The sequence below is a fragment of the Liolophura sinensis genome, chromosome 7 (assembly GCF_032854445.1).
Source record: "Liolophura sinensis isolate JHLJ2023 chromosome 7, CUHK_Ljap_v2, whole genome shotgun sequence".
Taxonomy (NCBI): Eukaryota; Metazoa; Mollusca; class Polyplacophora; order Chitonida; family Chitonidae; genus Liolophura; species Liolophura sinensis.
This window is the reverse complement of record NC_088301.1, coordinates 42073309-42100971: the sequence shown is the minus strand read 5'-3', so window position 1 is coordinate 42100971 and position 27663 is coordinate 42073309. Positions and strand designations below refer to the sequence as shown.

At 36.5% G+C, this 27663-nt stretch overlaps 1 protein-coding gene across 1 annotated transcript; it reads left to right on the top strand.

The window, feature by feature from the left end:
- The first annotated feature begins 251 nt into the window (after positions 1-251).
- LOC135470932 (gamma-tubulin complex component 6-like) lies at positions 252-27663 on the top strand. The gene is made up of 33 exons (XM_064749981.1): positions 252-388; positions 1451-1560; positions 2415-2632; positions 3746-3870; positions 4526-4647; positions 5261-5352; positions 6287-6335; positions 6572-6622; positions 6928-6989; positions 7486-7525; positions 7901-8049; positions 8502-8706; positions 9462-9757; positions 10391-10463; positions 11280-11389; positions 12063-12151; positions 12701-12840; positions 13261-13403; positions 13773-13864; positions 14108-14196; positions 14570-14685; positions 15944-16094; positions 17096-18272; positions 18580-18657; positions 20095-20251; positions 20867-21008; positions 21184-21334; positions 21855-21886; positions 22680-22812; positions 23892-23946; positions 24414-24575; positions 25940-26139; positions 26422-27663. The coding sequence occupies exons 2-33, from the start codon at positions 1531-1533 to the stop codon at positions 26511-26513; spliced, it is 4821 nt and encodes a 1606-aa protein (XP_064606051.1). The 5' UTR covers positions 252-388; positions 1451-1530; the 3' UTR covers positions 26514-27663.

Below are 27663 nucleotides of genomic sequence, written 5' to 3'. Positions count from 1 at the left end.
AGTACGTGAGGGGAGATTGCACAATAAATATGGTGTGATTCAGTGTTATTTTTAAAGGAAAGAAAAGAACGTAAATCTAAAATGAAGATACCACTTTAAAGGTAAGAAATAAACATGAAATGATACATAAGTTATGTGCTGTAAACAGCGAAAATTCCATTGAAAAGTCCGACATCGTATATCCGGTGCGCTTATACAAGGGTGTCGTTCATATTATATGGAGCTTACCCTTACTTCCGGTATAAATAGCGGGTTTACGAAGAACTCATCGGCCGGACCATAACAATTGTTATACAAAACCATAAATGACAGCAAGGTTTAGATTGTTGCCTGGAAAATACGTGTATCCAACATCTCATTCGATGTTTCAACTTTATCCTTTAAGGTGGTACGTAATAGAAAATTTAGATCCAACAGCAGTTGCTGCATGGTTTCTCAAACTGAAAGAGTACTGTCAATAACTGAGTGTCATGACATGTATGATGTTATTACCTGTAGAAGATATGTCTACCACTAGTTTGAACATACATACTTATGTAGCTGTGTTATTAAGGAATGTTCTGTAGGCTTGGCACAGAGTCATAATCATATTGCCATGGTCAAAAATCAGTCATATACGCTACTTGTGCCTGATCGCACCCTGCTTCTGTCATCCATTCATAGTTTCCAGCCCCCACCTAGCGGGAGGTGATGAATAACATGGAGCCAAATGAGCGAAATGCATATTTTTGCCGATTTCTAAAGTTCAAAGTACTACACAACAATGAAACTATCTTGTTTGAAAACTATGGAGACATACTGATCACTTTTCCAGAAAGAATTTCTTATCTAAAAGCTATATTTTCATTATTTATGCTGAAATCTTCTTCAATGTGTATCTTATCTTGTTTGAATTCACTTTGTTTTCACCTCAAGTACTTAAGCCATCTGATGGCTCAGAGGCAGCTTATCACATCACTACAAAACTATGAAAAACATAAACTGACATGCCAACGGGTAATTGGAATAGCACAACAACTTAACAATTACATACTGTTTCAAAACTTTGCTCACAAAACCAGAAAACTTAATGTTGACATGCATAAAGTGATGCTTCAGGAAAATGCACTAGTCTGGATGTAGTTTGCGATGAGGGGCAAATTGCATATTTGACAGTTTCTAAACATCAGCTTTAAAAAGCGGCGCTTCCCCATGATGGAAAGAAATGCCGACTAGTATTGATGCCTGTGCTATTTGGTACCCCAGTACCATATTTATAGTGTTTTGGACGATATCCAAGGAGCATGTTTTGTTGTTGAGGTAGTTTTCGACCATGAATAAAAGACATGGCAATATGACTCTTTTATGTCAAAAGTATATGTATAAAACACTGAGCCTTATTATGTAGGACTAATCCAGTAATGTATGTAGTTGAATGTCGCCATTAAACTAATTAAGTTCATGTTTGCAGGAAAGGTTGAATAATACTGTTTTGAGTCAGATAACCCCAACAGATGTAAAGCAACCAGTGGGTGATCATTTGAACCTTTCATGAGCGACAAAAAAGTTTCTCAGTGGTTGGTATGTCATAGTTTCTGTCTCAAACCTGAAGAGTAATGTCAATTTTCCTTATGATGTTAAGGTCTATAGAAGATACATCTATGTCTACCATAAGTTTGGACATATATGTACATACATAGGTACCTGTAGTTGTGTAATTGAGGAATATACATCAAAATGTTCTGTCAGTTCTTTATGTACCGTCATTTTTGATGTACAAAAGATATTGTGCAGCGAAGGTTGAATACCAGAAATATTGTTCAAGACAGAAGTAGGAAATTACCCAGCAGATGAAGCAGGTTATCATCTTGACTGTTTCTTGAGAACAATATTTATGTCCTGATCATATTTCAGTTAAATGAAATCTCCAAGCATTTGGCTGTAATCTTTATTAATCACCAATCAGCATTGGAGGGATAATGGAGGCAGATGCATCCAGAATGTACTAGCTGTGCGCAGTTGAAACTAAAAGAGAGCTGAATTAACTATAACTTAAGTTACTATGACTCTAAAATGTAGCTTTTATGGGTCCAAAGAAGGTGATAAAATTCAGCTTTGTATAATCTGCCGAACCCCTCAACACCCACCTACCCGCCCAACCCTGCTTGCTTTTTTTTATTTTGACTGAAAATTAACATTCCATTTTTTTTACCCCAGTCCAAATATGCAAGTCAACTGTCTTGTCTACTATCCTTTGACCAAAAATAGGAGTTAACTACATTTAGTATAGCTTTAAAGTTAAACGGTGAACTGCCTTTGTGCATGCATTGACCCACAATTTTCATACCTGAACATAGACATGTATCAGAGTAGTAAGTGTGTCTTAGAAATTGGAATTTAACTCTCTGGTTATGGACTTTATATTTGTCTCACAGAAACACTGTGTGTGCAGTCAAACATGTACTACAATGGATAACACAGAAGAAGAGGAAATAGGGATAACTGCCTTGTTCTCTAAGTTGTGTGAAGTACATATAGGAGAGTGGAAGAGGGCTCATTTTGTTCAACCAGACCATGACAAGGATTTTGTGAAGAGAAAATTAAAAAAAAGTCTTTATGATGTGCTCCTTTCTTTTCATCAGCGTCCAGAGAGGTATGAGTATAAAGAAAGGCCATAAGGTCATACTAGCAAGTAGATTTGATATAGTGCAACTATGGCTAGTTATGTCACTATTAAGATTTATTTTTTTGATGGAAGTTTTATGCTGTACTGAAGGATATTTCACTTATACAACGGGGGACAGCATTATGGTTGGAGCAAACAGAACAGAGCCAGGCATCCAAAGGCTAATTGCAGATCTTCCCACATATGTCTGTTGCTGTTTATGAGTAGAAAATGTATGATGACAGTTCCAGTTAGGTTTCTTTGTTAAGCCCAGATTTGAGTTGAATGTATTAATTGAAGTCATTATTTGTATGGTTAGTATGCCTAATTGCCATAGTCTTAATAAGTGGTTGATGGAATTCTTAATGAAGAATAATGCTTGATATACTGGAGCAGAGCCAGAGCCAGGTGGAGAAAAGCTCTTGATTGCTTCTGTTTGGTTAGCATAAATATGAGATTAATTTTATTTATTTATTTATTTGATTGGTGTTTTACGCCGTACTCAAGAATATTTCACTTATACGACGGCGGCCAGCATTATGGTGGGTGGAAACCGGGCACAGCCCGGGGGAAACCCACGACCATCCGCAGGTTGCTGGCAGACCTTCCCACTTACGGCTTGAGAGGAAGCCAGCATGAGCTGGACTTGAACTCACAGCGACCACATTGGTGAGAGGCTCCTGGGTCATTACGCTGCGCTAGCGCGCTAACCGACTGAGCCACGGAGGCCCCCATGAGATTAATTAGTTAATATATACTAATGTGTATATTAGTGTGGATTGAGGATTTATGTTAAAGCAGTAAAATTGAGAACTTCAGCAGGGTTCTCACAGTCTTAGGTTAGAGTCTTCATGAACACCAGAAATTACATTTCATGTTGTACAGAAATAATCATGTACATGTAGAAATATATGTTTATGGAAGGCAAAATGTTTGCATTTACTGATATCTACCAAGTGCTATCTGTACCTGATCAGAAATCAAAGTCATTTTGTCCATGCTGTATTTTTTATAGTTTGTATGTGGTGTTTGTTAACACCAGCTCAGTTACAGATGAATTTTTCTTAATTTTCCATAAATTACTGAATTGATGATTTGCAGAGATGTCAATGAACTTGGAGTTAAAGAGCGTATTGTGTCTTATGGTTTACATCTGCGGTGGGAACGAAAGTTTGATGAAGCCACTCGCCTAGAAGATTTGTTGTCCAACCTGATCAACACACAAGGTATGTTATGGTGAAAAGTTTATCCTTTCTTTTATAGTTTAGCAATGACCATCTGATATCTAATATTGTTGAATCAATTTTTATACATAAGCAGCAATCATTTGAAGTCGTTACAGTTTGTTTTGAAAGTAGACATGCATACAGACGTGCATATTTAAAACTTTAAATGCTGAGTAACTACAAATAACAAAATTTCAGATATGAAATTTTTAAAATATGGTGGGGTTGAAACTGCGTGAGAAGTGGCCCCCCGCTGGCCCCTCTGCTCCATATACCACTGATTATAGGCTGTTGCCTTAAAGTTGGTGTGCCTGGAGATGCATTTTACGGACAAGGGAGTTAAATCTGTAGACAAAATTAGCCTCACAGCAACCTCATACAAGTGCACGCGAAAACAAAAGTCTAGGATTTATTGAGTCATTCAGACTTGTGACTTGAAAATTCATGGAATAGCATGGAAGAGAGATCAGATGGAAATAAGAAATAATTGAAAAAAATTCATATTGATACTCAACTGTTACTCTCAGCTTGACTATGCATTTACGTGGAATGTGCTGTCAGAATCACTTTTCAATTGGTTTGCCAAACCATGAACACACAGGTGTGTTTGAACATTTCTCTATGCTTTTAATATGACATTTTTATGTCTTTGCAGATGACACTGTCTTTGCTATGCTCCAACTTCTGTCATTGTTGATCAACACGTCTTGTGTGACAAAACGAACCTCATGTACCATTGGACATATAGGGCAGAGTCTCCCTGTTGTCTTGAGAAAGGTCAGCTAAAGCTATATGTTATCATCGTTTAAAAAGTTTTTATTGAATGTATACATGTTTTTTGTTGTGTTTTTTTTTGATGATTTGTTCTAAGCAAGTACAAACACAAAAGAATTACAACCACTTCTTTGGGCCAATGTTTGTGTTGTGGCACCCTGAGCTCTTAAGTGTCTGAAGGTACATGTAATGTTCTACAACAGCCTTCAAAAGATTTCCATATTCATCTTGTTGTGTGTTGTAACTTTTGTTATGGTTGAACATATTAGGCAGAGATATATTTTTTAATATACTTTTTACCCATTACCCTAATTCTTGTAAAATTTGGGACAGATATTAGTAGTGTTGAAAGTAGAGCATTACATTTCTTTACCAGCCTTTTGGAAAAGTAAAGATATGAGTATGTTGTTCGTTAGAGGGTATAACAATGTGAGAAAAAAAGAAACTCAATATACCTCCATATATATTGGCTGAAATGAGCAGACCAGGTGTCCCAAAATATAGAAGAAATAAGGGTCTTTATAGAAAAGGTTTTGGAATTTTATGATTATTTGCGTAAAATGTTATATGTAGATGTAGTTACTGTTCTTGTTAGTTTTCTTATTTTGTTCTGTAGGGTAGTCAGCCAGTTCTTCCTAGTGGCCCCTTAGAATATGGAGATAGCTGCTTTGAGAATACCAACAAACACCACTTTATGCATTTTCCCAGGTAAGTTTGGTGTTTTTTAAAATTTTTTTATACATAGGGTGTGCGTCAAAAGAAAATGGGGAGCTCATAAAACTCCTTCCCGTCTGTATCAAGGCGGTTTAAAGCTGCGAACTGATATGATCTTTCTTTTATTACGTCACTATTATTGCTGTACATGTGCTTATAAAACTTATATGAAGTACACATGCACTGTAATGTCGCAGGAGAAAACGATGCGTTCTAGTGTCATTTGTACCGTCTGTGTAGCTCGTCACTGAGTCTCAAATTGTGCAAATTCTGAACAAATCTATGGCCACTTTCACAAAGCTTTGTAAATTTCTTGTGGTAAAGTTAAATGACATTGTTGGGGTTATGGTGCTGTTAGGTGTCATGATTTACAAGAAAAAATATGAAAAAAATTGATTTTTGAAGTTTTGTGAAAGTGGACCCTGGAACACATAACCCAAAAGTACAGCATTGTGGATTGAGTCCACAAAGGATTGTACTACTCAGATTATTGTACTATGTCAGATTGCACACACTAAAGCATTATTGTTTTAAAGGTATGAAAAACTGTAAACACAAACCGTAATTCTGGCATTATAAAACTGGCTTTAGTTTTGATAATGTTGACTGAAGACCTTGATGTAAAGGAATGTATGGTGAAATAGATACAAAACACCACATTCTTTCTTCCTGTTATGAAAGTGTTATCTAGGTGTTTTTCAAGTCTTAGGTGTTTTAAAATCATTATCAGAAAGGTATTTTTTTTGTGTGTGCGTATTTTTTCGAAAGTCGAAAGTCTGAGATTGGTCAGTTAATTCACACATTCACACAAATATCCCGAACTTTTGAATGATAGCCTTGAAACCTGTTTATAAAGAAACCTATATTCTCTATTTCATGAATGCTATGGTTGCCTTAATCATGGATGACACTGTTTCTGTCTTCTCAGAAGCCTGTTTGAAGATGGAGCCTTGGTACCTGATACAAGTTTCAGTCAGGTGAGTGTTAAAGATTACCTGAACTTACACTTCACTCATGTCTTACTTAATACATGTACATGTATATGTGAAGCATTATTATATTCTAGCGGCTTGAAATTCTTTGACAGCGTTATGTATGAATCTTATATGTTAGTTGTGATAGTCTGGGTTAGATGGGATATATTTTAACACTCCATTACATGTGTACATCTAGCACAGGAGGAATTAATTTTGATGTCACAATATAATTACAGGTGTGTGAATTACCTCCAGGCCTCTCAGAGACAGGGTTCTTCAGTGTGCAGGTAATGTGACCAAAATAGCAAGCATTGGGAATGGCTGTATCATCAGTTTTTAGCCACATGCACATATTTTGATTAAGTTCACACAGAGTTCTGCTTTGTACTCCAGGTGAAAAGAAGGAACACACCACTTCTGTGACAGCACCAAAATGTATATATGTAATGAAAAACAATTTTAAGACTCCCTTTACATTATATATTACAATATATTTACAGTATATTGCTTATTTACTTTTGTCTTACAGGAAGATTTTTTCCAACAGTTTTATTATGGGATAGAATTAAAGTTGTGTTTTAATTTGTCATAGGGTTCTGTGGATGATGGTGATGACTCTTTGTTTGCAGACCATGATGAGGACAGAAAGAATGGGTGAGCTGTTATTGTTATTTTATTTGTTATATGCCCAGTTGATTTATCTTAAATGAAAGAATATTCACAAATTTGTGGACACACACAAAAAAATATAAACCTTGAGGAAAGAATGAAAAGATAAGGTGTGAAGATAAAAACATCATGCTCGAAAACATTTAGTATGTGACACCTAAGTGGAGTTTACTGTAATGCAAGGTAATTATTCAGGTAAACTTGAAATTAGATATTGAAATGATGCTTTTAATAGTCGTCAAGTTGTTTTCATTCCTTGAAACAATATATTAAGGAAGGTACTCGTACAAGCGTGTTTTTGAATTTTTTGATTAATAGAAGCATTCTTAACAGGGCTGTTTGGGGATTTCCACATTAGGAGGTTAGTTAAACTGGGAAGCCTTGATACCGTAATGATTTGAAGATTCATACTTCATTACTTTGAAGGTTATAAAAATAGATGTATGATAATGTTTATTTATTTTTTCTTTTCTTCTGACAGAAAAATTGCGCTCAAATTGCGAAATTCAGATGTCATCGATGTAAGTTTCATGGAGCAGACAATAGACAACAGCAGTTCACATGTGTATTGCATGTCTGTGAATGGGCAAAAGTTCTGATCACACATATAATTATGGTCGTTACTAGATTATCACAGCGGTAAAAAAGGCTACCAGTAGCTTGTAGTCTGTCTTAATGTTTGGCAAAAGTGATAAAACATAGTGAAAACTATTCCTTTGATCTAATCAGCTTTGATTTATCTTCAGATTTTTTATTTCCTTAAATTTTGCAGTACATTAAGGCTGTAAATGACACACAACATGATCATCTGAGTAAAAAGTTGTTTTGTGAGGAATTGCTTATATGAGTAAACTAACCATGGTATTTCGCAGGTTGCATATTTGTTTATCTTGTAGATATCAGAAGACGATGGCTACTTGTCAAACTCGACGTTATCGGTGCCATCAGAGCAGAGCTCAGGTACTGAATCCTTGGACATGAGTGTTTGGGACCTGGCCCTGCAACATGTCTCATCTCCACTCTTTACATGGGAAAACTTGGGATGGTAAGGATCATTCCATTTTATTTTCTCAGATCCTCTCAACAAAATATTTTTGATACTAATTGACCTATTTCAGTCACAATGCGTACATTGTTTCCTGGGTGGGTGCATCACACTTAATTAGAATTTTGAGGGTTGTGACTATTGACCTCCTATTTAGGTCAGAGTCTGCAACTTAAACATCTCCCAAATGATAAAATCAAGTCTATACACTTATTTGGATTCTGGGGTGTCTTTCAAGGAATCACAAATGTTACATACCAGTACTGTGGCATTTCCCCGTATGTGTTGGTATTTTCAGGCACACTTATATACATGTAGCATAATACATATTCTTTTGAAAGGGACCTAGGTTCTGTTTTGTGACTCGTCTAACACAACGTGTTTATTCAAGTCCAGCTGTGTGTCTCAGATATTATGCACACACACTCGGTTGATAATTATGTATTTTCCAGGAATCGTGGACCTTTAGAGAGACCTTACCTGACACAATTAGGGCCTAAGGCTGTATCTGAGGTGTATGACATTTGGCAGAGAATAATCCTGCTTTTGGAGGAGCCCTGTATGAGCACTAGAATGGAAATTTCCCAGCGACAACTGGTACAGGATGTGATTAACCTGCTGATGGGCATCACATCAAATTCTTTCCAGTTCGATCAGGTAGGATGCCAATCCCAACAGCAGAACTTTATGTCTGATCAATTATTTAAGAAAATTTTTTAATCTGTATGCATTTGAAAGGTTTGTTTGAGGATGAGAAGTTCACTGACAGGAAGTGGCGAGAAAAAAACACCCTGTATCCAGTGAAGTAGGTTTTTGTTGCTCATAGAGAGTGATGTAAACTAGAGTGTAAACAGCTACATTGAAATGAAAAGCTCTGTTGTGGCTTGAATATCTACAGTTGAACAGTTAAAACCAGCAGTGGCAAGGACCACTGAAAAGTGTCACATTTGATAGAATATCGAAGAGGCATAAAATTTTTTTTATACGTACACAAACATTTTTTATAAAAAATGTAATGAATTTTGAGATGATGTCATACCAACGTAAGGTTTTTCCCTTTTTTTCTGTATGCAGATTTTATATATTATTAAATTCAAAAGCGATGTAAATGATAAAAGTTATGTGGTGTGTGAGGTAACTTCCTTGTTCTTAGCACAGTGTCGGTCTTGTCACTGGTCAGTGTACTCCAGATTTTTCCTTGCATAAAAGAAAGGAAGAAGAACAGGGCGCCGACTGGTCTTTTAAGGTTTCCAACTACCAAGATTCCATGTTTACCATTTCTACAGAATAGGGAAAGTCTTTTATGACAAGTTTCTTTTTTTTCGAATTACATGTATGCTAACAACTAGATATTCATGCACACATTTGACATATAGCATTATGGCGATTTAAGATTTAAATTTCTTTTCCAGGTGAGAGATGAGTTTGTTATGAAGGAAGGGCTTTGTATGATAGGGTTCACCCCAGAGTCCATGCAGGATTTCTGTTCTGATTTACTGGAATGTGGGAGCCAGTGCCGCAAGCTGATAACCTTTTCCCGGCCTCCTGTGGTGGACTCTTTCTACCAGAAAGGACTGGTGTACCAGGCATTTGTCAAGGGTGTCCACACATATCTACAGCTGTACTGGGCAGCCATCCTCTCTCTCTCACCAGACACATCTCTGTTCAAGATCAAGTTCCAGTGCCGCAAGTTAATGAGACAAATCAGGTGAGGAATGGTGAGCCGACAGTCTGCTTTGGTCTTGAGAGATAGAGGAATGATTTCTAGGTGAAATTGCTAAACAATGTTTGTAAGTTCTGGTGAATATCACTTTCTGACAGTAACTATTTCCTGCATGTATATAAAGTGAAGAACTGTATGAAAGGTCTAGAGGATGCAATAGTAATTAGGGCCATGTGAAATACTGTCCTTCTACAAAGTGGAGCCCGCGTTGGTAACCATAGCCAAATACATCAGAGGTGTGTTAAACTAACATGCACTTGAACATAACGAGTGCTGCAATTTTGTCAGTTAGTCTTTGGGTTCTTTGTACTTTAAGTGTTACTTGGGAGGAAATCAAATCAGTTCAACACAACACAGTAAAAAACGAAAGCAGGTGACTTGATCTATCCTTCGGAAGATTCAGAATTTGCATATTTTAAATTGTCATAAAAAAAATTGTCTTAATATAGCTGTCTCCATGGGAATCGTGCATTTTTATTGATACCCTCTGAGAATCATTTTTTCTGTATCGCGTCATGTGTACAGGGCTCAGTTGTCAGCAAACATTGGTAATCTAGTATGGGATATACATACAGGAAAAGTGACTGTTTATTTTTAAATGTGTTTTAAATTTTACAGATTTGTATTCACTGTATGTGAAGAATGTGAAGCTATTGTCTCGAAAGCACAGAGTGGTCAACAGTGTCCTTATGTAAGTGTGTCTGATTAACATTTGTTGACATTAATGATGTACTCAGCAAGATCAAAAGGAAGCTCCCATGCCTGAGTGTTTAACATGACAGAGTAACACACTGACTCAGGAGCCTCTCACCATTGCAGTCGTAGTGAGTTCAAGTCCAGCTCTTGCTGGCTTCCGGTTGTACATGAGAAAGTGCATGTAACCTGCAGATGGTTGTTGTTTTCCCCTGGGCTCTGCCTGCTTTCCTCCCACCATAATGCCATGATTGTATCAGTGAAATATTCTTGAGCACCATATGGTGTAAAATATCAATCAAGTAAATAAATAAATGAAAAGATGCAAGGTGAGTCCCTGAATGAAAACAGGTACTGCTGAGAATTTCAACTTTGTGTTATGTGAGTCTGTGTGCTGTCTCTGATAATTGTCCTTGCCCTAAAGAAAAAGACCAGATTTAATGTAGATTGAAGAAATAAAGTCATTGAAGTTGTGATTTATCTAGCAGTGCATATCATTACTAAAAATCTTACAGATACAGTGTACATGGGGGACATTTACTTGTTATATTGATTAGGTAGCTACTAACAAGAAATATTTTTCACTGTGGGGAACATCATCTTCATCTTGCTATACCAACATTCTAAGCATTGCTTTGTAGGGGTAGAAAATGATGATATTTTTCATTGGTAACTTTTTTGTGGTAAGCCCTTGATTCTGACAAAAATAAATGGTCAGCATATAATCTTTTTGCTTCAGATTTTAGAAGAGTGTCTGGTGTATTGCTCTCAGCCTTTTGTTTGTTGCATAGTTGGTATTGTCTATTTTTCTCAGGGAACACGCCTGCTGTCCTACCTTTACAAGTGTACTATGAATGCTCACCACACCCCTTCATATTACTTGATGTTGTTCTTCCTGAAGACAGCTTTAACACCCTTCTGTCAGTAAGTTGGCTTATGTGATCAGATAGTACGAAAAGGCATTTTATGAGTAACATTTCTTTTTTAATGGATGTTACAGTTGCAGTTAGTGAAAAAGCATCTTAGTATATACACCAGATTTAAGCTACATGCATGTTAAAGACTCCGATCTACTTGACGCTGGTTTAGATTTAGGCACGGTTCTAAACACATGTAAGAAACCCTCTTATATGTCACAGCTGCGTCCTTCAGTGCGGCTATGGAAATCGGACTTCTTTTTTTATCCTTCTGGGAAGAGAGATAAGATTATCTGTCCCTTTGTCTGTCCCTCTGTCCTGATTTTGGTTTCATGTGACATCTCGTATCGGACTTTTTGGATGGTCTTAAACCTAAACATACCATGTCAGCTGATGTAATGATTGGTTTTTCACCATTTCCACATGTTTGTAACGCCTCATAATAATTAAGGTAGCTGCGACTAAGCAGATAGGTAAGTCTGTTGTTCTGTCAGTCGATCTTCTGGTTAAATGCTTGATATCTTTTCCACATAACGTAAGCCAAAGGCCATTCACTTAATGAGAGGGGGCCTGGGGTGCAATTCAGTATGAAACTCTATGCAGGGGATTTCATAGCCAGTGTGAACTTGTGCGTGTTTTTTTTTGTGTGGATTTGTGTCAGTATTCTGCTTTTGTTTCAGGTTCATCCAGGACTGGATCTATCATGGCGTTTGCAGGGACTACCACGGAGAATTTTTATTTCGCATGACAGATAACATTCACAGCAGAGGTACGTGATGACATCCTCAAGTATATGACCCAGTTGCAATTAATGTGGATTAGCTTAAATTCCTTCCAACTGAATTTTGTGTATAATCTGACTGTTTAATACAAACTAGTAGATTTTGATTGATTTATTCTTTTCACTGGTGTTCTACACTGTACTCATGGTTTTTCACTTATCTGATGGTGGGGGGAAACTGGGCAGAGTGCAGGGGCAACCCACAACAGGGATTAGCATGCCACATACAACCAGAAAGGAAATCAGCATGAGCTAGACTTGAACTCACAGCAGTCACATGTGGATTTTGAAATTATTAAAGTTTCATGGTTTTGCATTGTAGATGTAAATACTTTTTTTTTTATGTTTATCGAGGAATGTTCTCTCATATATGTAGTTTATAATGTTCTTGATTGTCTTATTTTGAATCTCAAGGACTGATCACTGAAAATCTATAAAAAAATTTACACCTCTGTGGTTGTAGAATTTCTTTTTTAATTTGTGTACTATTGAGAAAATTCATCATTTATTCTGTAACATTGTCTAACATTGTTTCAGATAAACACTTCTGGAGGAATGCATTTGTTTTAAAGGATGGAAATGAAGATGAAAATGTGCCACTCTTTTTAGCCGGTGTTGTAAATGATATTTTCATCTGTGGAAAATCTCTATGCCTCATGAAACTCTGTAATCCACAGGTGAGAATATTTTTGGGTTAAGCATCTAGTGTTTCTCGGATGAAGCATCCCTACTTATGAATACTATAATCAGTTGCTTGTGTGTTTTATTAGACCATTTTTATAACATTACTTTCACATCAGATTTCACAAAGGCACATATGATGAACACATGGTTTTAGTGATTAGTTAAAATTCAGTACTGCTGATATAAGAATAAGCAGTAGTAGGAGAAAAGGGATTTTTGATGATTTTTAACTAATTTGTCACTGTATAGCATCCTGTTGAGGATTATTTTCAATAACTCATGATTCCAAGAGAAAATGTTTTACAGATTCTTGTGGCATTAAAATAGATGTATGTACCTGTATATTATTTTAATTTCGCTGTGTTTTAAGGAACACATAATGTCTCTTAGTGTATGTTGTTGATTTTTTTCAGCATTTTATTTGCAATGTGTCAGAAGGAGACACCCCCAAAGTCAAGTTCTCAGTCTCTGAGGATGAGATTGGCAGTCAGGCGACTGAGTGCTCTGTCTATGAGCAACGCATGAGGCAAATTGCACAGCAAGTGATTGTTTCCAGGTAAACTCTCTGTCTAGTTTATGTCCCGTGCAATATTTTTAACAGATGTGCAAAGTTCAGTGTATGGATGTATGTATTGTTATATCAGGTTGAAAGTAACAGACTGTTTTAATAAATCACACCCATTCTTATTAATGACAATACTCCAAACTGAAAAATATTACCATTAATAAGAACAAGCAGTTGCTATCTCTAAAAAAAGAAACTATGACAGAATGAGTATGAACATTTTTGAGTAGTATTGTAAACAATACATGGTTGATATTATGGTTGAAGTACTTTCACAGTCCTGCGAAATTGTGTCAGTTAAAGTTATTTTTTCACATAATTATGAAATACATGTACATGTGTGGTTAATTTAATTTACAGGGAAGAGATGAAAAGAAGAGCCGAACAGACAAGAATTGAATTGATAGAAAAGGCAAGGTTGGCAAATTTGAAAGATGTTAGCCGTTATGAAGGTAAGTTCTACGTCAGTTATGGAGAATCTACAAAGTGTAAGAGATGCTTTGCGCATACTCTCTTGAATATGGATTTAACCGCATGGCCTGCAGCTGTAGGTTTTCTATTTTCAATAAAATACACTACATACCACTACTTTATTAATGTTTATATTTTGTCGAACTGCCCTATTTTTCTACAATTTTTTGTAAATTTTTACCACGGTTAGTTTGTTTTAATAATCTGTGTTTTAATAAATGCAGCTAGAGTGACAGCCCATAGAGAAGCCCTCGATGCTAAGAAAAGGAAAGAATTCAAGGAGTTAAAGGAGCAAATGGAAAAAGACCTTCAGGTGAGGTGTCGACTGTTAACAAAATGAGTCATAAACAAGTGATTATAAACAGTGTTTGCCTGATTTATTTGTTGTGAAATTTCAGAATTGTGCCTTCATCAGTCTTCATGCCTGTTGCTACACTAGTTGTTTTCCTGGTGTGTTTCAGTCATCCTGCTGTCTAATCCAATGGATTTATGATTTTGGTAAAATTAATATTGTTACCATTAACATAAAAACAAAGAAAAAAGAAACTAAGGAATGCCTTAATTATTCAGTTTAATAAATAGCCTGTACATGTCGTAAGGTATAGCCTGTACATGTCGTAGTGTATAAATTATTTGCAAAGAGTGCCCCATTTAATCAAGTAGTTAATGAAGGCGATTTTTTGTAGAGGAGATCAGAGGAAAGGGCAAAAGAGAAAGCCGAGGATAAGCAGTACATGGACAGGTTGATGAGGCGAGAGGAGACAATGGATCGACAGGAAGCAGAGCTGGAGCTTCAGGCTAGGTCAGTGGTGGGCCAATAAGTCTCCCAACCAAACCCTCAACATTTTTACATACCCTAAATGACCTTGACTAACTTGTGCATTTTTCCTGATTCTGAGAGTTCTGTGATTTTAGAAAGGTGTTTTGAGGTTGCATGAAACAAGGGATGATATTCTGCTTAAAAATTGTAAGTTTCAGCACCAAAGATATTTGGTGACATTTATTAAGCTGTAAGAATGCACTTATTGGTGCAAAATTTTAGGTCATTTAGGGTATGTGATAAACAACTTTAAATCCAATGTACATGTATGCCTAAAAAATAATATAATGAGATGAAGTTACCATGGTTACAAATGTTTCATATTCAGAACCTGGACAGAATAATACTTTTAATATATGACAAAGTAAAAACCTACTGCATGTACAAAAGTATTTTACAAAGGATTAAGGGTACTGTTAAAAAGTACACAATACACACTTAAAGATTCATTTATGTAGAGAACAAGGGAAGTACTCTCCACTCCAGAATAGTACATGTAGATGGTGGAAACATTGTTTTATATTTATTTATTTGATTGGTGTTTTACGGTGTGCTCAAGTGTATTTCATTTGTAAGATGGCGGCCAGCATTATGGTCGGAGGACACCCATGACCATCTACAGGTTGCTGGCAGATCTACTCGCGTATGGGCGAACATTGCTCTGTAGTGCCTTACAGAAAATTTGTATTCTCCAAAACATTGATTAGAACTTTCCACTGTTGGGTGATAACATCACAATTTTAGGGGTACTGCTTTTGCAAAGGGTATGTTTTATGTATTTGTTTGTAGTTAAAGTATCAGTATTTGGCTACCATTTTGTCAGGCAGTAATCATGAGCCAGGTTGTTGGTGCATTGTTATGACCATTCTCATGTGTTTGTTGTCTGTGCTTTCATGATTCTAAATATGTGAAAAAGTGTAACACTTATAGAAATGTGAAGCTTTTAGATTTCTTTTGGGTTGGAGTCATGCCTCATATCAAGATTTTTCTGTGCAGGGATGAAAACTCTAAAATTAAATAAAATAACTTTAGGTCTGTGTTTGTATCAAAGATATTTTGAAAGCAAATCAAACCGTGACATTTTTATTCTATTTTATACATATACTTTTTACTAGCATATCACATCCACAATTCAGACGCCTGGAAATGAAATCTACAGACTTTTGATATTTGATGTTTTAAATGTTAAACATTAGTGCAGGCTAGTGAGATGATGTTCTTTCTTTCCCTGGACCTATAGGTTGGACTTGATAAACTTTTATTCAAATCTGACTGAGGATGCAGCCCATAGAGAGAGAAAGGCCTTGTGGAAAGTGCAAAGAGGCCGTCTAGCTGCAGCCCGTCTGGAATTTCTTGTGCAGCAGGAAGTGAAATGGCGACAAGAATTGGCGGTGAGTCCTGATAATTGTTTTACTGTTATCATCATCATTTTCTTGTTCTAGCATTGCACACATACACTGTGGATTGATCTGTAAATTGATTACAGAACCAACCTAAGTCACAAGTTCTCTTGGAATAAATTTGTTTGTCAGCATCATTGAACTGACTTCATGCACAGTGTAGGTGTGAAAGCTGAACTAGTAAGGTAATTTTACATTGCATACTCTTGAATGAATGTTAAATATTTATGGAAAATTTTCTGGAACGTATGAATTTTGTGTTTGGAAATAGCATGGAAATTTGAAATCTTTAAAGTGAACCCCAAATGAGGTATAGCAAATGGTGATAAGGATTGGCAAGTCACAAGAATATGTTGGTTGGAGAGCTAAAACAGTAATAATCCTGATTGCCTACCCTGTTGTCAGGAAAAACAAGGCATATCACTGTATTTAAGACAGCTCTCTGCAATTAACTTGAACTGCTTCAATGACTATAGATTGTGCTTCAGAGCCGCATGACCCCCGGATCAAACCCAGGTTGGGCCATACCAAAGTCGTTAAAAATTATGTTTATTTTGTCCTAGCTGCTGCATTACTTGGAACTGAGAGATTAGGCTAAGAAAACATGACTGGTTAGCCTGGTGTCAGTGTAATGTGATTGGATGGGCATCATGTCTGGTGTCTGTGACATGATGCTTCAGTGGCAGCAGCCCTTTGGCGTTATACATTGTACCTCAAGTTTATATACTTACATACAATAATCTTGAGACAAAGTTTCTAATAAATAGTGCTACAGACCCTCAAATTTGACTAGTTCCATTTGAGATCTTTTTTTGATATGGATTTCACACCTGATATGTTGCATACCTTCATGTATACCTGTCTGCAGAACACAGTGTCATTTGCTGGGCAAATTACAAGATCACAAAAAGCAACACAGAAGTTGCATTCATAATAAGCTGTCTGCCTAAAGCTGTTAACCCTGAAGCTGAATGCTCTTTCTATTTTGACAGAAAATGACAAGTTCTCCAGCTGAGACTGGTCAACTGGACACTGGGGATGGTGGAGAGCTACCTGCTTGGGCAGAGAAAGGATTGGATGCTGAGACTGTCGTCGTAGCTGATGAAAAAGAAGAAGATAGTGGGCTTCCAAACTGGGCCCGTAGGGGTGTCAGAGACTCAGCCAATCCATGCCTGGTGTTAGATGTAAAAACTGATGACCTGCCATCTTGGGTCTTACACAGACTCGCGTCTTCTCCTGACGGCGAGGAAAGTCTCCTTATTGTCAAGGACAGTCAGACGGCTGTAAATAAGGAACCAAAAGGTAAAACAGGAAATCAACCTGGGGACCTACCTGCGTCATGTTCTTCAGATACTGCAGGTGATTTGAGCCCAAATGAGGTGACAACGTCATCAAAGCCATCTATGTGGCAATCAGGGATCAAAGGTACGCTGGACATTCCTATCCACCTGGCAGAAGATATGGAGGAAGAGTGCATGTGGACAGGTGCTTTTAAAGAATCTGAAGAAGGGGGAGGTGACAAACCTTCGATGAAAGCTTCTGTTGAATCAGCAGAAGAAATCCAGTACAAGCCTGTAGTACAGCTCAACACAAATGTCCACTCGACAACAGAGACCATTGAGCAAGATGCAAGACCTCACATACGAAAAGTTGGTGACAAGGATGTTAATAAAGAATCCAGCAGTGAGGGTTTGAATGTCCCTCGATTAAAACGTTTTGCAGACAAGCATTCCACCAAAGAATCAGCCCCAGAAACAACCAAGGTGAAGAAGGCCAGTTTTTTTGGACATGTCTCTCAACTCTCTAACATGGAGTTTGTTGTTGCTGCTCCAAAGCTGAAGCGTCCGAAAGAAATACACATCACTAGTGAGTCAGATTTCAAAAACTTTGCCATCAAGCCAAACATTAGGTTGAGCAAACAAATGTACGCTTCAAAGGAAAGTAAAGCAGCAGATGGTCTTGCGACACCACACTTAAAACGTGTTTCCAACAAACACGCCTCAGTAGAATCAGAGTTTGTTGACCATGATGCACTGCGTATAGATTATTTCAAACAGAGGAATATACATGGTCATGCTGCAGACTCTAGTGTGCAGAGAATTTTGTACGGAGAGAAGTTCGGGAAAGCTGGAGATGATACTGATAGTGCAGCAGAAGTTCTGGATATAGGTAACATGTATTCACTATTAATTATTAACATTGTAAGAAAAGAAACAGAGGGGTAATAACAAATACACTTTTCAATATAAAGTAAGTTAAATACTTCATACCTCTTTTTGGAAAAGTGAAAGCATTTGAAAGAGTAAAAATTTCATACTTCTAGAAAGAGAACTCCAATGATTTTCAAATTACCTCATTATTGCATTTTTTAAAACACCTAGTGTTCCTTTGCTGAATGTGCTGAGTCATTTACAAATATTTATTGTACATGTCCTGAAAGAGCCTTTAGCTAACACAGGCCTTATTCTTCTCCCAGTCCCGCTGAGTGAACACTTTGATCTGTCCCTGAAATATGTGCCAGTGGAGATGTACGCAGACAACTTTGATGTTCTGAGTAAGATTTGATTTTTAATTGAAATTCATTTATGCACTGAGTGTTTTACTCATATTATTATATACAATATAAAATTGTGGAGATAATTTTAGACACTAATCAACCTGTGTTGTTAATTTATAACAAGTGAGATAGCTGTTCACATGTCCATAATGTTTTTGCTTCAGAACAGACAGACTCACATTACTGTTTTTTTAGTCCATGTTAAAGCATTGTAACATTTGGCAGTCATGCACATTTTGACAGATTTCGTGCATTTGAAGTTAATCTTTATGAAACCAGAAACTTTACTTGTGTATAGTTTCCAGTCCAAAAAGAGGTGAGTTGAATCTTGGGCCATCACAAAAGTCGTTAAATGTTACAGCATAAACATACCTTAATTCTTCAACCTTTTCAACCACAACTGCAACCAATATTCTGAAACATTCTGCAAGAACTGTAGGGTGGAGAGAATTAATTTGCACAGTTTTATGAAGCTTGCATTTTTAGTGACATTAAACAATCTTTCTTGGGGTCATTTTCATAATCTTTGTAAGCATAAATTCCACTAAAAAGGGTGCTTTAGAGCCAGGAAAAGGTTGAAGATTTACATTAAATTCCATGATTTATGTAGGATTGTGTTCTGTACTGTGTGTTGCTTTACATGTAGAAAGAGCGGACTGGCTTACTGAGCAAAGGGTTTTTTTATTGCCAGAAGCCTGATTCTGTTTCGGTGGCAGATTCTACAAAGCCATTTCTGACTTGAATCAAAACTTGAAATGCAATTTTTAAACTTATTTTTGGGCTTAAGGCCTTAAAATTTTGTCAACTTTATAAGTGTTACCTGCACATTATGTCCAAATTTCAATTTCCAGTATCAAGAATTTAATTTTGACTTAAACCAGAAATGGCTTTGTAGAATCGGCCTCAGTGAGTTTATGTGCTGGGATACAGATCTCACTGTCTCTGCTGCAGGTTAAAGTTGGGAGTTTTGTCAGGTACCTGTCAATAGTCAGTGGTTTTACTTGAGTACAACTTTACTGTCAATCATCAGGATCATCAGGGTATTGTTCACTGCATCATTTCCAACAAAGCATCAACAGACTGTTAACAGATTATTAATGCGTAAATGAAAATCAGTATTTATGGCTGTGCTGCTTCAACGCATGTTACATACATGTACATGCATCATGCCTCGAAAATGATCATATGTATTTGTTCAAAATTTTGGTTTGACTCTAGGCTTTACTAGGTATTCCATATATTTGAATGGAAGAAAAATTGTGAAAAAGAAGAATTCATGGTATTCAGAAGTTACCTCCAGAAGTTCATATTCCAGGATGTTTCTTCTTGCAATGATAGCCTGTTATCTAGTAGTTATGTACATGTAAGTAATCCTACTAATAATAACAGTCAAGTATATATACAGAGCTCTTTTTTCTGACCAACCGTTCACAGATGAGAACCCATGTGTAAACCTGCAAGAGAATGTTATAAACATTACAGCTGGAATGGCAGGAATTCGCAACAGCATGATGCTGGAAAAGAAACTTTCTGAGCACTCTTCCCTTTCTCTTTTGGTGAAGGCCTCGTTTACTGCTCCACTGCTGGCACAGTGAGTATTCCATATAACCGTAATTCTTCAACCTTCTCGCATGTTTAACAAGGTGCTTATTCAGCATATTCTAAAGGCATTATTCTGTGTTAACCTTTTTCTGAAGTCCTGAAAATGGCCAATCCAACCAATGTTGTTTTGTCTCCAAAATCAAATTATAACTGTACATAAATTTCCCTGAAAGTTGCTCTTTCATATGAGAAAAGGTTGAGGAAAAAAGGGTAGGGGGTTCCATGTGGAAATTCTTAAAGGTAGGGTTTGAGGAAGCATAAGTAAGGCAAGGAATATGAGACAACTGTCTGATATTAAATTCAATAGATCATGTTTGGGGCATAAAGGCACCTTCAAAAATGATAAGAAAACTTGACATTGTTTGACATAACATGAATACCGTATGAATCCATTAACATGTAACAAGTGAATTTCATGTCATGATTTCCAAACCTGAGAAAGTTCATAAGCCGTTTGAGTTAAATTATTAACAGTCATTCAGTTTTCTTAATGGTGATGTTACAAAATGTTTCGAAAACTCATTACCAGTAAGCTTACTTATTGGTTTAATGTTATTTATGGCTTGATGGAAGGTGTCTAACCCTATTGATATCTGATCTTTAGGATTTCCTTGGTGAACGATTGTGTTCTGGGATACTTTATAGAGGATCTTCAGATTGATAAGCACTTTGAGGCTCTCAGAAGGTACATGCTTATGGAGGATGGGGAATTTGCTTTAGCCGTGGGAGAGCTCCTGTTTGAAAAGGTAATACAGTGTTTCAAACAACCCTGATCCCCTTCTCAGTAATTCAGTGGAAAAAAAAATCAGCAGCATACACATGACTTTCCTTGTTCCCTAAACCCATTTGACTGAATGTATCACACAAGTGAAATATTACCAGTGTGAGTTTCATGTGTTATATATATATCTCTGTCTACAGCTTGTGTCACCTTCCAGAGCAGAGGGATGGAATACATTGTTTTGTCAAAGTGTCCTAAACAAGGCTTGCAGGCTGTCCATAAACCCAGATGATAAATATGCCAACAACTTGGTTCTGCTTTTGCCACATCAGTTAAGCACCACATCAAGAGGTAAGGTTTTGGGTCAGCTGAACTGCCAGGTAATATACATGTTATAGGTGACACACTACTTACAAAAAAAACAACATGTTTTATTCATAATGGACTGCTTATGATATGTTGGTTTAGAGGTGTACATTTAGGTGATATTATGCTTCATACAGATCTTTAATAATGCAAATATAATGTATTGCCTATAGTATATAGTATGCATATACTATTTATGTTTACGGAGCTTGCGCTTAAAGACTAAGCATTGCCTAGTAATCCTCTATAATTTTGGGGCACAGCATCACCAGAATTTATAGGCCATTCTGCCCCAAACTTGTCTAGAAGCATCATAACATGAGCTGTAAGAATTTTATCTAAGGTATTATTATGTATTTTGACATTATAGGAAATGACCTTGTCAATATGTGTATGATAATGTAACGTAATACACACAGCATAATATCACTGGAAATATCATATGCAAATAAAATATCAGCATTTCACCTGTATATAAACCATTATGTTTATTTATTCTTTACAGATGGCCTTGACTGTTTTGGACTTCGATACCAGGTATGATGAGCATTTTTCATAGAATTAGTGAGTTAAGAGTCTTGATTATATTGTTGAAGCAGTAACAAAAGGAATGACTGAATGATTATTCTTAGCTAAATATTTTTTGCTGCCATTTTGTTAACACTTTTCATAAAGTTTAAACAAGTCAAGTATGACGTTGCGACCCTCGTGCAACTCAGTTGGGCCAATTTAGTCTTAGACTTACCACTAGTGTTGACCTACACGTATAATCCAAATTCAGCAAGGAAAATACAATGCTTTAGATAACATTGAATGCATATGTATCAATTATTAACATAAACAAAGGTTTCAATCAAGATTTTGTTACTTCTGAAACTGCTTTCTGCCTCGTCACCTTGACCTCTGTGACATTGGTAGTGTTCAAGATTTCAAACCAAATTTCACAAGTGTTGGCAGTAATATAATGTGACCGTAGAGAAAGGCAAAAAGATCAAGATTTCCAATATCTTGGTGTCGACGTACAAATTTTGTGAATTTGTTTGGTATCATGCATACTCGCTTTGACCTTATGTGAGTTAAAGCTTTAGATTACCTTCACCTTAAAATAAGAATGTTTTAAAAATTTTATTTGAACCTTGAAAATAAGCATTTAAATTTAAGTAATATAACAATATAATGTCATTTTAAATTTTTATATTTAGCATAGACTATTGACAGTGCCCAAATTGTCAACAGAAAAGGAATAAGTGGTATTCCCAAATCACAATAGGGTAATCTGTGACTGTCCTGTCCTATGACCGCATCATGTTGTTCTACACATTTATTGTAGGTCACTTGGCCGCTGAATATTGTCATCACCGACCGCAGTGTTGTCTTATACAGCAAGATTTTCAACTACATGCTACACATTCGCTATGCTGCTTGGTTACTGAAGGCAATCTGGCACAAGCTCAAACGAGACGGTAAGTTGATATGTAACATCCTAATGGGTTGATTGGGTTTCAAACAGTGTCTGAACTATGTATATTCTCCGTCTACACAGCAGATGTACTGTATGAATTGGCATAATAGGGAATATTAAAAGATACCATACTCCTTACATCGCATGTCCTGCTCTCTACGCTGGCTTTAGATCACTGCCACCACTAGACAATCTTGACGTTTTTAGCCTGTGAGATATATATATAGGCTTGTTTGGGATTAGCCTCACCACTTGTCTCCTCACACAAAACTATTTAATCAGCATTCATCCATAAAATTGTTTCAGGTGAAGGTTAGAATCATGTTGTACATACTTTAGATAAAAAGAATGCATGTGCATGAAGTATTATTAGAGGTTGAGATGGATTGTTTGTGTTTTGTGACATCACTTCCTCCCTCCTCACCGTGACCCCAGTGACCTCAGCATTGTTCTAGATTTATTTAACAAATTTGCTAATTGTGGCTGTGAAGTAAAGTGACCATATTTAACGAAGCTTGAATTGTAAGAAGTATGAAAAAAGATACATGTTCAACCTTTGCTCATATGTATCATGTGTTTTGTCATAATAAACCAGTTGCTTAAGATGCTTGTCTCGCAATGGCCCAGGCATGCATGTGAGGTATTAGTTCATTCCCAGCCTCAGACAGCTATTTGCCCTGTCTGCAGGTTTGATAGAACATCATTTATAGTAAGCGCTGTATAACGCCGGTTTAGGTGACATTGAATGCCCATTGGACGTGCTCTGTTCGCAGGAAATCTAGAGGATGTTGTGTAAATCTTGCACACAACCAAATAAGCCTTCTCAGCGGCAAATGGACTACTTATACTAATTATAGGTTTACCTTATGGTTACTTCAAACGACACAGGTTTTGCTTGTTTGTATACATAATGCACATGAACTAAAGGCAATTAGACATTTCCACTATAAATGATCTGACGGTTCTCTCTCCTTTTAAACATTGACTTGACTACTAGCTCTTTTTTAGTCAAAAAGCTCTTTTTTCATTGATCAGATTTAAGTAAGGATTCTTTATTGTGGCTTTTGTTCCATTTTTCAGGTCTCGTCTTGAAAATAGTGAACTGTAGTCAATTTCGACAGTTACAGTTTTTCAGGTACATGTAGATAATCATATATTTCTTAAAATAAATGGTACGAAAAAAATTTGAATGGTGTAAATAAACCAGTTTGTAAAAGTTTGTTCCAGAGTGTATACAATTCTAAACTGGATAGAGCACAAAGGTGTGCATCTCTTGTTTTTGAATTTAGAAATTACCTGTCAGTAGTAGACCACTGTACATGTACTTCGCCTGAAGTTAGTCCTCAAGTGACCCTTTAATGTGGATAAATCAATCAGGATCAAACAAAATGTGTCATTTGAAAAAAGCTTAACTTGGTGAAGTACAGTAGTTTGTTGACAAATCTGGAACATTTTACTCTATTTTAATATCTTGGTTTCATAAATATGCCTTATCATTTCACAAATAAAGGCCATTCAGTGGTTGAGAGTGGAGTATTGACCCACATAAGTAAGGTTCAGTGATGGTGTGTATACTGATGTTACATGTTGCTGACTTTTCAGACAGGTGATGCAGCATTTTGTCATGCTGATCCAGGGTTACATTGCTAACCAGGTTATCCATGTGACCTGGCTTGAGTTCCAGACAACCCTACACCAGGATGTCCACAATTTGGACCAGCTGTACGAAGCTCACCAAGTGTTCATCAACACTGCTGATTTCAGGTGCACTATTTAATCTCGCTATAGCATAAAAGACCATAAGTTGAATGAGGTGCTGAATAATATCTCCAGGGATTCATAGAAGTCATCCAAAGTTCTGCGAAGCAACCTGTTTGAATTATGAGCTATCTCCCTTTTACGGAAATCTTCATGATCCTCTGTGCTGATTAGATTTAAGACAGCAAGTTTTGGAAGCGGTGGGACGTATGAAATTGAACATGACACATATTAAGCTACTTTGGTTTCTGCAGAATTGATCCTCATGAATAATTTGAACTATTTTGGCTTCTGATCGTTCTGCTTTTACATTCACATAGCACATGCTGCCTGACGTCAGGTGGTGCTAATGTCTTCAGCTCCTTTCAAGGCAAGCACGCAGTTAACCTCCAGGTTTCGTTTTCAGGAGTCTGAAGTTTGATAAATGGCTTATAGCAGCGAAATTAAAACCTTCTTTGCCAGATATGAAAATTTAATAGTGATACTGATTCGCCATAAAACCATGTTTTTTGTTCAAAGACAGAACGTGGAGAATTGTGCCAGGCAGGATTTCAGCCATTCAGGCCGTAGAGATCACGTATTATGTGTCAGGGAAAAAGTATCAATTCATTGATACATAAAGTAGCAGTGTATTTTATCTTTCTAAATATGTAGCCTCTCTATTTAAAGATGATTATAGTTAATACTCCATGGGGTAAATCACTGTTTGTGAGTCTTTTTTTTCTGAACTGCTTTTGTTTATTTTCGTTGTATAATCTTCGTTTATTTTGACAAGTAAGGATTATATTTCAAGGGAATTTTGATAATGCACAGAGCATTGATTTGGGTGCACTATTCAGATTAGTTTCTGGTATTCATGGTAAATGTTGCATGGTTTTTGATTTTCTCAAATGTTTTTTTTTTCTTCCTTAGATCATTTTTTTGGCATGTACAGACTCAGTGTGACAACCACTTATTCCATAAGTCATAAATGCATGACCATTCTGTTTTGAATGTTTTGAAGTCATTTTGGAAAAATGACTTCTATGAACCTCTGATCCCTTGCAATGATTTTTTGGGATTATATAGAGTACGTATTTAGATCGTAGACAATATTTCCAACATTCTGTGAAAATTATTTGCTGCATATAAGGGGGCTTATACAGGTGAGCAAATGTCAGAGCAAGCAGTGGGGCTAGACACAGTGAGATTTAAGTTCAAGTCTCGCTCTAACCAGTATTGATTAACGTTCGTTAATTTCTGGAAGAGCTTTAGAACTTCCATTGTGTAGAGTTTGAAAAGTTTTGGGGAGTCTGATTGTGATGAAAATGTGCATGTAGTGTATCCTAGACATGAAGTTAATTGAATGCATTTAACATTTTTATTCACAGATGCTTGCTGACTCATGGTGCACAGCCTATTATGAAGGTGATTCGCAAAATTTTTGAATGCATCAAGAACTTCTACTTTATTTTGCACTCCGCATCATGGCACAAGAACCCTTCAACAGGAGAGATTACCCACCCAAATTTCAGCGCACTTTCTGATAACTTCAGAGTCTCACAGCGTCTCACAGGGTTGCTATTCAAAGGTAATCCATCTTATTTCTGTGGTTCCTGGAGTGTACTTTACAGGTTTGGCCTGTAAAAATGCACTTTTACAAGCACATAAAAAGCCTCAATTCATTACTTTTGATGCCTACATTAAAGTTTTTCTGAGAAGTAATTAATCCAACTTACAAAAAAAAATCTGAAGTAGCCATGTAAGGAGGATAAATCTGTTAAAATTCAGCAAAATATGTCAGTTGAAAAAAGTTCACCTTCATGTGATATGCAGTATGTGCTTGTGACATGTTTTTCATTTTTGTTTACAGCTGTGACACGGTTAGCAGAATGTGGTCACCAGCCCCATTTAGAAGAGCTCCTGCTTAGGTTAAACTTCAATAATTACTTTTCAAATATTTAAAATGATTTAGGTAAGAAATATACTTTTACCCCCAGACCAGGGTAGGCCATTTGGACATTGATGTCATCTAAAAATCTTCTGAAGCAATCCATGTACCTTTAGATTTGGAGAACTTCTTTATCTCTGCTGTAGCATAAAGCATGAAAATACTGAACTATTTCACCTTCCGATCATTCTGTTTTTCACATTAGTGCAGCACAAGTGGCTGCATGTGCTGAAGTAGCAGCGAAATTAAAACCTTCTTTGCCAGATATGAAAATTTAATGGTGATATTGATTCGCTTTTTTTGTTCAAAGACAGAACATGGAGAATTATGCCCGACAGGATTACAGCCATTCAGGCCGTAGAGATCCAGCCTTATTTGTCATGGAATAAGCATCAATTCTTTGATACATAAAGTAGCAGTGTATTTTTTCTCTGCTTGGAGGTTTGGAGAATGTGTTTATCTCTGCTGTAGCATAAAGCATGAAAATACTTTTCTGACCTTTGACCTAATTTCCCTGATCAGAATTCTTATTTGGCCTTCCAGCATTATATCTTCAACCAGCAGTGCTATCTATCAATATTCAGAGAAACTATGAAATCATTCATTGAGTCACAGGCAGGTCTTCCCAGACCAGATTGAATTGTGATCAGCTCGATTTATTTTCAACGTACTTTTTTATGTTACACTTCCTATCCTGCTCAAAAATGGTCACAGTATCTCAAATTCTAATGAAATGTTATTAAGTACTTCATTACTTCAGAGAAATCCTTGACAGGTCAGTGCAAGTAATGTTTGACCTCTTTTTTTTATTGCATTTTCACAATTACCAAGTCAAATGTTAGATTCTGTACCTAATCAGGTTGTGAAAATTTTGCCTACTTATCAGATTATATTTACCTCTTCAGTGTAGTGTTTACACAACTGTATGTCTGGCAATTTTATATCTAATATTTTGGATAGTGAGACCCTAGTGTGATGAGTGGATGAGCAAATTGGATTTGGTTGGCTCAGCATTGTGTGTGAATTTTTAGCTTACAAAGTTAGATGACGTATTATAACAATTTGTTATTGAAATGAATGCTTATGTATTTTATGCACTTAAGTGATTTTGTTTTTATTATTCGTTTTGTATTAATCAAATGAAAATGAAATAAACCTGCCATT

Coding starts and splice junctions, on each gene's coding strand:
- LOC135470932 (XM_064749981.1), top strand. CDS start 1,531: ATGAGCGACAAAAAAGTTTCTCAGTGGTTG. Junction 16,095..17,095: donor AATGGCGACAAGAATTGGCG/GTGAGTCCTGAT, acceptor CTATTTTGACAG/AAAATGACAAGTTCTCCAGC. Junction 23,947..24,413: donor CGACAGTTACAGTTTTTCAG/GTACATGTAGAT, acceptor CTGACTTTTCAG/ACAGGTGATGCAGCATTTTG.